Source organism: Staurois parvus, unplaced genomic scaffold, assembly GCF_062004578.1.
Source record: "Staurois parvus isolate SC_StPar_1 unplaced genomic scaffold, SC_StPar_1.0 ptg000578l, whole genome shotgun sequence".
Taxonomy (NCBI): domain Eukaryota; kingdom Metazoa; phylum Chordata; class Amphibia; order Anura; family Ranidae; genus Staurois; species Staurois parvus.
In genome coordinates, this window is record NW_028318374.1 from 681,904 (window position 1) to 694,428 (window position 12,525).

The window sequence follows — 12,525 nt, forward strand, 5'->3', positions numbered from 1 at the left end:
CCAATTTAGTCAGGATCCAATTTACCTACCAGCATGTCTTTGGAGTGTGGGAGGAAACCGGAGTACCCAGTAGGCACAGGGAAAACATGCAAACTCCAGGCAGGAGGTGCCGTGGCTGGGATTCGAACCAACGACCCTAATACTGCCAGACGGATGTGCTAACCATTTAGCCACTGTGCTGCCCGTGTTGTTTTTGCACCAACATAGCTTTTGGAATTATGGCCAAAAATGTTCAACCTTGGATTCTTCAGACCAGAACACATTTTTCCATATGCGTTTGGAAGACTTCAGATGTGGTTTTGCAAAATTTAGCCGGGCTTGGATGTTGTCCTTCGTAAGAAAAGGCTTCCGTATTGCCATTCTATCCCATAGGCCAGACATATGAAGAACACGGGAGATTGTTGTCACATGGACCACACAGCTAGTACTTGCCAGATATTCCTGCAGCTCCTTTAATGTTGCTGTAGGCCTCTTGGCAGCCTCCCAGACCAGTTTTCTTCTCATCAAGTTTGGAGGGACGTCCACTTCTTGGTAATGTCACTGTTGCAGCATATTTTCTCCACTTGATGACTGTCTTCACTGTGTTCCATGGTATATCTAATGCCTTGGAAATTCTTTTGTACCCTTCCCCTGACTGATATCTTTTAACAATGAGATCCCTCTGATGCTTTGGAAACTCTCTACAGACCATGACTTTTGCTGTAGGATGTGACTAAGAAAATGTCAGGAAACACCTACTAGAACAGCTGAAATTTATTTTGGGTTCATCAGAGGCACTTTAAATGATGGCAGGTGTTTACCGACTCCTATTTAACATGTTTTTGAATGTGATTGCTTAACTCTGAACACACCTACATCCCCAGTTATAAGAGGGTGTGCACACTTATGCAACCACATGATTTTAGGTTTTTTTATGTTTACCCCCCCCCCCCCCCAACAAATTTCAGTTTGTTGTTCAACTGAGTTGTACAGTTTATAGGTCACATTAAAAAGGTGGAAAAAAGTTCTAAAATAATTTCTCTTTGTCTCATTCTTTTTACATCACAGAAACCTGACACTTTTCATAGGTGTGTAGACATTTTTATCCACTGTAACTACTTTGTTTGACACACGGGACATGTAGTGCCAGACAAGTAGTTTTTTTTTTTTGTTTTTTTTTTTAACCCTTAGCCCTGCTGTGCCTACAGTGCCAGCCCCCAAGACCGGTTCATCACCGTCGGCTAGAGGGCAAGGAGGAGAGTGGACATGTCCGCTCTCCTCCCCTTTTTGTCCTAACCCGGAAGTGCCGTTATGATGTTACTTCCAGGTCCCCGATCAGAGATTTCCTGGCCATCAAGTCTTATTTTGTCCCCTATGTGATGAAAAAAAAAAGTTTTTTTTTTTAAATTGTAAAAAATTTAAGTTACAGCAAAGCACAGAACATCCCCTTAAAAAAAAAATAAAAAAAAATTTGAGCCCCCACATATATGCACGTACAAAAGTGAGAGGACACACTGGGGTGCCTATGCATGAAAACGTTGATTTCAATACACGTTACATATCTGGCACACGCCAGAATGAGAGTAATAATTCTAGCAGCAGACCTCCTCCGTAACACTATAATGATGGCCTATAAAGGGGCTTTAAACGTGTCGCCTATGGAAAATATAGGGTACTGAAGCAGTATTTCTGTTATAGGGCGGTCGAGAAGCAGTTAAAGCAGATTTAAATACAGTTTTGGTTAAAAAAAAAAAAAATTTATCTGGACAAGTAGATTGTCATGAGGGACAAGTAGACTGGAACCCCAATTTAGTCCCTGGACAAGTAGTTTTTTTTCAAAACTTTCAACACCCCTGCTGCTGATGATTTGCCAGCAAAACCAAGCAATGCATGGCAAAGCTCAGCCCTCCCACACTATCTACTTCTTTTGATTGTAAAGCCTGAATGAGAAAGCTTCCCTGTGCCCTCATGGGGTGCGAGTTGCATGGTGTCACTGGTAGATGGATGGCAGTTTCAAATACTGATTGCTGGACAACCACAGCACAGACAGACATCAAACAGGGTACTATGCATTTATCAAGGTCCATGTGTTATATAGCTGCTTAATGGTTAATGAATACATTCTAAACTTACACTTTACCCAGTTTTCTCACAAACTTGGAATTTACAGAATTTAAATCAGAGCAATCGGGTCACATTTCTGCCGCATTTTGAGCATTCTCCAGTATCAGGTGTGTGAAAAGTATATGAAATCATACGGATCAATACACCCAGACATTTAGGAAATCACTTGCTTCATGTGGCAATTATATGTATACACATCACAGTGTTCACTTTCCATTAAGCTTCCATAACTAATCACATCAGGAAGTTATCAGGAGAAACAATTTAAAGCAGGGGTAGGCAACTGTGGCCCTCCAGCTGTTGTAGAACTACCAGCCCCATGAGGCATTGCAAAACTGACAGTTACAAGCATGACTCCCAAAGGCAGAGGCATGATGGGACTTGTAGTTCTACAACAGCTGGAGGGCCACAATTGCCCACCCCTGGTTTAAAGCATAGGTTCACCTTAAAAAAAAAAAAAAAGCACATCTTTTTCAGGTTGAAAAAAAAAAAAGTGCATTTATTATTAATTTTAGGCTCCTGCAGATTGTCAGTGTAGCTATCTGCCCATATCTCGTATGGGCAGGCAGTTACTGAATCACAGGGAGGATCAATGAACTATTTCGAGTGCTCACCAGCACCACGGTAGTTCATTGAGAACTACAAACCATCAGCCGCAACGTACAGAACTCTCTGAATAAGAGACGCAGCTGGGTGGGCAGACCCGAGCACAGCCACCGCCTTCCCCCTCTGCCAATCCCTCCACTGGATTCCAATTGCCCAACGCATAAAATTCAAAATATTAACATTGACGTACAAAGCCGTTCATAACACTGCCCCAAACTACCTCTCCGACCTGATATCCATCTACCAACCAACACGCACTCTTCTCTCCTCACAAGACCTCCTACTCTCCAGTTCCCTGGTCTGCCCTCCCATGCCCCATCTCCAGGGCGTCACCCATACTCTGGAACTCCCTACCCCATCCATCAGACTATCACCTACTCTCCCCTCCTTTAGGCGCACCCTGAAAACACCTCTCTTCAGAGAAGCCTACCCCGCCCTCACCTAATTGCTGATCTCCTCCGCTCTTCCCACCACTCCATCCCCCACAGCTATCTCCTCCTGTACCACTCTCCCCTCCCTCCTAGATTGTAAGCTTCAAGGAGCAGGGCCCTCGAACCCCTCGTGTATCGCATTGTATTGTTACTGTACTGTCTCCGACTATAATGTACAGCGCTGAGCAAATTATTGGCGCTATATAAATACTGTATAATAATAATAATTTTCTAAACTGACAGCATGTTTGGGGAGAAAATCCCTGACCCGCTGTCACAACGGGGGGGGCTCGGGGAGGGAAGGGGGAGTGCGGGGGCTGCTGCATCAGTAACATGTTACACCCTTAATAAGTTACGACAGATGACTCTGAAAAGCTATGAAAGCAGCCATAGCTGACCTCTACTGAGAATGCTGGTTCCTTGCCTGCTGTGCAGATCCAACGGCTTTAAACTATTTGTAAACTCAAACCACATTAAGCTTATAATGGCAATATATAAATACTGAATAAGAACATCCTGTGAAAAATCAAAGGAATTGTTAAAAATCTTTTTTTTTTGCCGATGTCATCAGTGCAGTCATGTGACCGCTCAGTCTTCTCTTCTTCCCCCAACTAATAGCACTGGTGGATGACTCTCATGTTGCTCAGCGCCTTGCAGTATTGACAGGAATGCTCCCTACAAGATCTGCTGTCAATCTATGGCTAGGGGTGAACAGGGAGGCATGTAGTTTCCCTATGCAACCACAGGCAGACTACTAGAGTGTATAGGAAGCCATACATTTGCACAATGTCCTATCCACAGATAAGGAACCGCTGGACAACTCAGCAATGCAAAACCCTGAAGTGCCCTGGTCTTCTCATTGCCATCATCAAGGAGGAAGGTGATGCTGCTGGCAGGATCACCAGGTAGTTGGGACACAAGGAGAAATAATATGAATGGGCACACAGAGAATACCTATTAAGAAAACTGAAACCATATATGTAATCATTAAATATGGGTTACTTACACTTTAATACTTCAGGAGAGATTTTAAAAAACTGGAGCACTCAGAATCTACAGCAGCTGTGCAGCCAATCAGCTTCTAACTTCAGCTTGTTCAATTAAGCTTTGACGATAAAACCTGGAAGCACCAGATTTGGAGCTCTCCAGTTTTAGTAAAAAACCCCTTTGTGTGGCACAGACCTGGAAAAAGTAAGCAGATCGAGAGTTCTGACTCTACTTGACTTTCTAATAAGGGTGTCTGGTTCAGGTCAGTGACTCAAAGAACTCAAGAGAAACTAGAATCAAGGGCCAGTTCTAGTAGTGATATATATATATATATATATATATATATATATATATATATATATATATATATATATATATATATATATATATGTGTTTACAGTAACTAAACATGACAAAGACAGGCAGGATTCATAAAATACAAGTGAACATGGCAGCTTGATCTACAGTGCTGACGAGAGCCTCTACACATGTTAAACAGTACCTACAGCTCCACCTGCTGTTGGCATTGGAAATGTATGCCTGTATTTTAAATATAAAGATTTGTCTTTTATGGATCTGAACCAGGGTGGATAAAAATCAATGATTTAAAAAAAAAAAAAAAAAAAAGGATTTTTTTTATTTAAATCAGATTTTTTTTAATTTAAATCGGATTTTTTTGAATAAAATTCTTTTTGAGGAAAATATATTACCATCCAAAGGTTTTTCCATCATGAAATAAAGATTCGTTTTTTAATTATGTAGAATAAGGCTGTATATGTTTAATTTGTTTGGTAAATAAATTCCATGAATCCATTCACAATGTCATGCTCTTCCAGAGGTGTCTGTAAGATTATTGGGCAGTTTCTCTGCCTACAAGATATTATCACAGATGTTTGGTTTACTTTTGCAGTTCTCAAAACTGAATTTGACTCAGCGGAGATCACATGCCTCTTCTTCACAGCAAAAATGTTATAACATGAACAGAGTTAAGAAAAAGACCTTCATCCTAACTTCTACAAACTTATGAATACAGAATCAACCCCTTCACTGCTAAATTTCAAGAAGTTCAGTGAATAGAACAGAAACAATGTTTTTCTGATTGTTTGGAGTGGAATAGATCTGCACAAGAAGAAAGTGAAACTAAGTGTGAGGAGGAAGGGGCTGACAGTCTAAGTTTCTTAAAATATATATATTTTGTTTAGCCAAATTAGTTAACAAACATGGATGTTTAAGCAAATCACATATGCTGGAATGTTATTGTTTCAGTTGAATAAATCTATTTAAATTGTTATTATTAAGGTAATGATTATTTTTCTCCTTCCTAAGTACAACAGAAAAGTTGTCCAAATATGAACGATTAACCTATTAAATTGGGGATAAAAAAACTAATATGAAAAGTTGTTATTCTAAAAATCTTCATCTACTTGTATATTAAAGTTATACCAGCAAGAATTAGTCTTTATGTAGAAAACTAGGATTTAAATCAAGCCTTACTGACTAGTGATTTAAATCAAATCCACCCTGATCTGAACTCAAAGTGAAATCTGCTTGCCGGTGAGGGCCTCTTTCACATGAGGTTACACCCATCTGAGGGTCTGTCTTCGCCTGCATGGGGTGAACAGGTGTTCCATGCATCCAGGTATAGGCAATCCCATTCACGTCTGGACGCAGTGGCTGGTTCCAATCTGACAGCTGTGTGGGTGTACTGTTCCCATAAACACTCTGTGTCTGGGGACATGCACTCGCACAGTTGTCAGACTGGGACCAGCAGCTGTGTCCATGCAGCCACTAGAGGTTATTTACTAAAACTGGAGAGTGCACAATTCAGTGTAGTTCTGCACAGAAATATCAAACTGTGTTGCATTCAAATGTGAAAAAACAACCATTAAATCAAAATTAAAGAGAAAAAAAAAAAAAAAAAAGTCCCATCCAAGGTGTGCAGGATTATAAAACCACACATCTCTTTTCCAAGGTTTGTATCCAAAGTGCCACCAGCACCAGCTGGACATCCAAGGTACTTAAAGATGGTCCCTAATTGACTCTCCATGACCTTCTTAATCAAAGAGTGGTCTTAAAGCGCTAGTATGATCAAGGTGTTTCAATCCCCTCCCTTGCTCCAGAAGACATCTTTTGATGACACAACACGTTGGGTGGAGCCTCCTGCTGATGTCATCACACTTTACTAAGCTTTAGAAAGTATGTTTGGATGACGGTTTGGTCCACCTATTTACATGCACTTTTTTTTTTTACCGAGTGTAATTATTTGATTATAATAAAGGCTTTAAGATATTTTAAACCATAGAGAGGCTCTCTCTTTTATACCTTACATAATGCTACATATGTATGAATGACAGAGTTCCTGGTTCGCATTGAAATGGTCACTGGAGGGGAGCGAAACACCTTAAAAGATCATGCAAGCACTTTAAGACCGCTCTTTGAATAAAAGGGTCATGGAGAGTCAGTGAGGGACCATCTTTATAGCACCTTAGGTGTCCGGCTGGTGTTGGAGGCACTCTTGATACAAACATTGAGCCCGGGTTCACACCAATGCACTGTGGGAAACGCTGCAAATCCTTCGCGTCGCGTTCACGTGATCTGGTGCGAGTGTCAATGATAAATTAATGACACCTCAAAACAGATCGCAAACCACGAAGCGCTTGCCAGAAATTACATCGCATGGGTGAGAACACCAATGTGATGCAATTCAGGTGCAGATTTCAAATAGGGCCCTGCACCTTTTTGGTTCTGATGCGATTTAAACCATACAAAATGTATGGCTCAAATCCCACCGCACAGACATTTGCATACAATTTTCACAGGAATGCGTTGCAATTCCTGTGCGAATTACATGCAATGTCCTGCACCGTATAGTGTGAACCCGGACTGAAGTGGGGTTTCATAATCCAGCACACCTTGGATAGGACTTTATTTTCTTTTATTTTTATATGTGGTTTTCACATTTGAATGCAACAGTTTATTGATATTTGTATTCACTAGGTGAATATAAACAAACATAGTACAGTGGTCACAGGGGGACTACACCTTTACCAGCATGTGGCAGAGTACTAGTTTACTTTAATGCTGAACTTCACAGAAAATAAAAAATTCTCCTATGGAAGTGAGACACTGTACAAATGTATGGCTTCCTATACATTCTCGTAGTCTGCTTGTGGTTGCACAAACTACATGCCTCCCTGTTCACCCCTAGCCATAGATTGACAGCAGATCTTGTAGGGAGCATTCCTGTCAATACTGCTGAGGCAAGGCGCTGAGCATCATGAGAGTCATCCTCCAGTGCTATTAGCTGGGGGGAAGAAGAGAAGATTGAGCGGTCACATGACTGCACTGATGACATCGGCAAAAACAAAGATATGTTTAGCAATTCCTTTGAATTTTCACAGGATGTTCGTATTCAGTATTTATATATTGCCATTAAAGGCTTAATGTGGTTTGAGTTTACAAATACTCTAAAGCCGTTGGATCTGCACAGCAGGCAAGGAACCAGCATTCTCAGTAGAGGTCAGCTATGGCTGCTTTCATTGCTTTTCAGAGTCATCTTTGGTAACATGTTACACCCTTAAGGGTGTAGCATGTTACTGATGCAGTAGCCCACGCACTCCCCCTTCCCTCCCCGAGCCCCCCCATTGTGACAGTGGGCCGGGGATCTTCTCTCTGAACATGCTGTCAGTTTAGAAAAAAGTAGCTGTGCTCAGGTCTGCCCACCCTGCCGCACTGCAAAAATCAGGAAAAACAGCCTTACTTCCCCAATTCTCTGCTCCCACAGAGACAGGAGGATGCCGATGAACAATCTACTGCCAGGGTGTGGGCCAGGGATCGACAAATCCCAGGTGCCAGGTCACCAGAAACTGCATCCTGGCATGCAGGCCCCCAGCAGCTCATTCACCACCGACACCAGGTGCAAGCTACTCCCACCAACTGAGCGGACAGCTCCTGTTCTGATGCCCTCGCACCTCCTGCCACCAGAGGGTGCTGATCAAACATCACATCCCATCCATGTAAATGCCGGAAACCTCTATCACTTGATACCAGTTTTCCTCCGAGTGTGAATGGGCTGCTGTACTTGCAGAAAATGTGGGGAGGAAGCCCCCCCAACCCTTTTTCCAACATGCAGCTGCACAGAATCAATGCCACCCCCGCACATCTGCTAAAGAGCAACACGTTTTGTCTGCAGGTTGGAAACCGGGGCAATTGTGCAGGGCTTCCCGACTTGCATATGTGTGAACCGTGCCTAGCTTTACATATTTGGTCCTCGGTGTGGGTGTGTTTGCACACAAGCAGCCTATTCAAATGAATGGGCTGCTGTACCTGCAAAAAATGCAGGCAACAAACCTTTTTCCCAAAACAAAGCTGCATGGAACTGCATGATGTAGTGGCACCGTGAGAAGTGTGTGTGTGTGGTGGTGTTGTTGGGGGGGAGGGGGGTGGACATTAAGCATTAATGGCAGCACATTTCTGTAGTGAATTCCACACATCCCTGGAGTCATGTATATGTGAATATAGAAGTAAATGCAGCTTTCCATTAAACTACTTTGCCACAACCAAGTGCTTGACTCATGGTAGCAACACAGTCCCACTGACTTCACTGGGTGGGTTTGGTAAGTGGCACTTCTCTGCCAAGTTAACCTCTTGGCACCGGCCGAACGCAAATGTGCGACCTCCAGGAGTCTGGGCCTAGATGCTGAGCGGCCACACATTTGCGGTCTATTAGAAAAAAAAAAAAAAAAAAATGTGCTGAAAGCACGTGCCCTGCGCACTCCCAGCACACACGTTCGGTACTCACGTAAAAGGTCCCGATCTCCTCTTTCGATTGGGACCTTTCCCCATCATGTGACCGCCGTGACAGCGAATCACGGCGGTCACATGACCCTAAAACCCCACCTGGCTTCTGGAACCCTTAAAGGGCTGGGAGGCGCCGGCGCCAAGAGGTTAAAGTAAAACTAAAGGCAATTTGTTTTTTTTTGTTGGACAGAGTGGAGAGGGATTGGAACACCCATTAGGTTTTTATTGCCAACTACTCCCACATTAGGAAGATTCACCCCCTCTATTTGTCCTGTTTACCGTCATCAGCGAAAGAAAACCCCAAATTTTGGGTTGCCCCCAGAAAAGTAACAGAAGGGAAATCTTCCAATAGGGACACTAGTTCTGGTTACCTGGGGATCCCCAAACATTCCCTTTACCACTACCGGGCACTTACACCCCGTTCCTGCTCAGGACAATTTTCAGCTTTAAGTGCTGCTGCACTTTGAATGCAAATTGCAGTTATGCAACACTGCACCCAAATGAAATTTTTTAATTTTTTTTTTTTTTTTTAGACAGAGCTTTCTTTTGGTGGTATTTAACCACCACTGGGTTTTTAATTTTTGCTAAACAAATGAAAAAAAAAAAGGACAGAAAATTAAAAAAAATAAAAGTTTTTACTTTAGTTTCTGCTATTAAAATTTTGCAAATAAGTACATTTTCTTCTTCACTGATGGGCACCCATGAGGCTGATGATCAGTAAAGGTCCTGACAGGTTTACCGGTTAACTGCTCCCCTTTGCTCATACAGACACAGTGTGGGAGGAAAAGAATGGCGATCTTCAGAAAACGGTTTACACGTTATCAGCTGTGACTGGACACAGCTGATCACATGGTAAAGAAGGGCTGTTGTGATTGGCCCTTTACCCCGATCTGTGACCAGCTGACCTAAGTACACAGCTGTCACAGAGTGCGCCACAGGAGGCACATGGGGGGGGGGGGGGGTTGTGAATGTGGTAGTTCTGGGAGGACGTTTATTGACGCCTTCGCAGAACAGATCGTCTGAGCTGTAGCCGTCTTGTGGCTTTCAATGAACTACCAGGGCACTGTGGAGCGCCATGGTAGTTCATTGAAGCTTCCTATCAGCTGGGAACCTGCATGGCATCAGCGCTCTACTGATTGCTAGTGCAATGCATTCCAGGCTACTCTGGACAAAATAAATGCACATTTGTTTACCTGCAAAAAAAAAAATGTGCATTTATTTTTGTCCAAAAGGTGAACTTATCCTTTAATGGCCTCCCAGTCTTAGTCCGTCGGGTTCAATATAGAGTTGGCCCCGCCCATTGCAGCTATAACAGCTTCAACTCTTCTGGGAAGGCCGTCCACAAGGTTTAGGAGGATGTCTATGGGAAGGTTGGACCATTCTTCCAGAAGCACATTTGTCAGGTCAGGCACTGATGTCGGGGGAGGAGGCCTGGCTCATGGTCTCAGCTCTAATTCATCCCTAAGGTGTTCTATGGGGTTGAGGTCAGGACTCTGTGCAGGTCAGTCAAGTTCCTCCACCCCAAACTGGCTCCTCCATGTCTTTATGGACCTTGCTTTGTGCACTGGTGTGCAGTCATGTTGGATCAGGAAGGGGCCATCCCCAAACTCTTCCCACAAAGTTGAGGGCATGAAATTGTCCAAATGTCTTGGTATGCTGATACCTTAAGAGTTCCCTTCACTGGAACTAGGGGGCCAAGCCCAACCCCTGAAAAACAACCCCACACCATAATCCCCCCTCCACCAAACTTTACACTTGGCACAATGCAGTCAGGCAAGTATCACTATCCTGGCAACTGCCAAAACCAGACACAGCCATCGGATTGCCACAGAGAAGTGTGATTGGTCACTCAAGAAAACACGTCTCCGCTGGTCTAGAGTCCAGTGGTGGCGTGCTTTACACCACAGCACCCAACGCTTTGCATTGCACTTGGTGCTGTAAGGCTTGGATGCAGCTGCTTGGCCATGGAAACCCATTGCATGAAGATCTCTACACACTGTTCTGCTAAATTGAAGGCCACATGATATTTGGAGGTCTTTAGCTATTGACTCTGCAGACAGTTGGCGACTTCTGTACGCTTCAGCATGCGCTGACCCCGCTCTGTCATGTGACGTGGCCTACCACTTGGTGGCTGAGTTGCTGTTGTTCCCAGTTGCTTCCACTTTGTTATAATACCACTAACAGTTGACCGTGGAATATTTAGTAGCCAGGAAATGTCACGGATGGACTTATTGCACAGGTGGCAACCTATCACGGGACCGCGCTTGGAGCCACTGAGCTCCTGAGAGCGACCCATTCTTTCACAAATGTTTGTAGAAGCAGTCTGCATGCCTAGGGGATGGATTGTATACACCTGTGGCCATGGAGGTGATTGGAACACCTGAATCACATGATTTGGAGGGCTGGCCCAATACTTCTGGCTATATAGTGTGTAATTTTTGGGTTTTTTGAGTGTTTAGCAAATAAATGATTTTTACATGTAAGAGAAATGCCAGAATCGGCCTGGGTGGGAAGTAAAGTTGCGGCACTTGAAGTGAACCCTGCGCTCACCTAACGGCAGGCAGTAGACGCGGCTGAAGCATCCATGTGAATGAGGCCTCACACAGCCTCCATATGCAGGGCCTGGTAAGGTGCAGGACAGGTCATGGCTGCTCTGGGTGTAGTAATCACTCAGCACAGGACAGGTCCGCTTTAACCATTGCCTTTCAATGCCAATGCAGACTGGAATAAGCCCGCAGCGTGTTCCTGCTGGGAGTTGTAGTCCTCCTGCAGCACTAACACCCCCTCCTGGTCCCATGGCGACCCCCTCCCATCCCCCTCCTCGGTCACTACAGGCCTCGCAGGCCGCAGCCCCCTTCCCGGCTCCCCCACGCCGCCTCCCTCACTTCTTATCCGGGCAGATCCAGTCTCCGTCACTGACGCGGAAATTCTTAGACGACATCTTGGCGGCCTCCATCCACTCTGTGAGGAAGGACCCCGGATCTGCCCGCCCTCCGAGAGTCCTGAGCGGAACAGACGCACACGAATCCCTAGCCCGCTTCCGGTCTGTGTTCTGGCAGGCACGCTGATGTCACGGAAGCTGACTTAGGGGTGGGGGGTGGGAAGAATTCCGATCAGGAGAATGATTTATTTATACAGGCATATTAGAAGACACCTAAGTGAATGCAAGGACGACCAGGGCTTTCAGTGACTCCTACTGCGCATGCGTTCCTTATGGGTTTGTTTGGTTTTTTTTTAACCTCTTGAAGACCAGACCTATTCTGAAACTTTTTTGTTATTATTATTATAAAGGATTTATATAGCGCCAAAAGTTTGCACAGCCCTTTACAATATAAAGGGAGACAGTATGGCTAGAAAACCAAGGATTTAGAGGGCCCTGCGCATAAGAGCTTACAATCTAATAGGGTGGGGCAAGTGGTACTAAAGGTTATAACTGTGGGGGATGGGCTAATGCAGTGTTTCTCAACTCCAGTCCTCATGGACCCCCAACAGGTCATGTTTTCAGGATTTCCCTCAGATGAAACAGCTGTGGTAATTACTAAGGCAGTGAAACTGATCAAATCACCTGTGCAAAATAATGGAAATCCTGAAAACATGA

The 12,525-nt window shown here is 44.1% G+C and overlaps 1 protein-coding gene across 1 annotated transcript in view; it reads right to left on the minus strand.

Annotated features, from left to right (window-relative positions):
* Positions 1-11,984, minus strand: part of ZRANB2 (zinc finger RANBP2-type containing 2) — a 45,396-nt gene extending 33,412 nt beyond the window's left edge. The window contains exon 1 of the mRNA XM_089692155.1: positions 11,813-11,984. Within this exon, the coding sequence (XP_089548281.1) occupies positions 11,813-11,883 (71 nt within the window). The 5' untranslated portion in view covers positions 11,884-11,984. The remainder of the gene's footprint in view (positions 1-11,812) is intronic.
* Between the last annotated feature and the right edge of the window lie 541 nt (positions 11,985-12,525).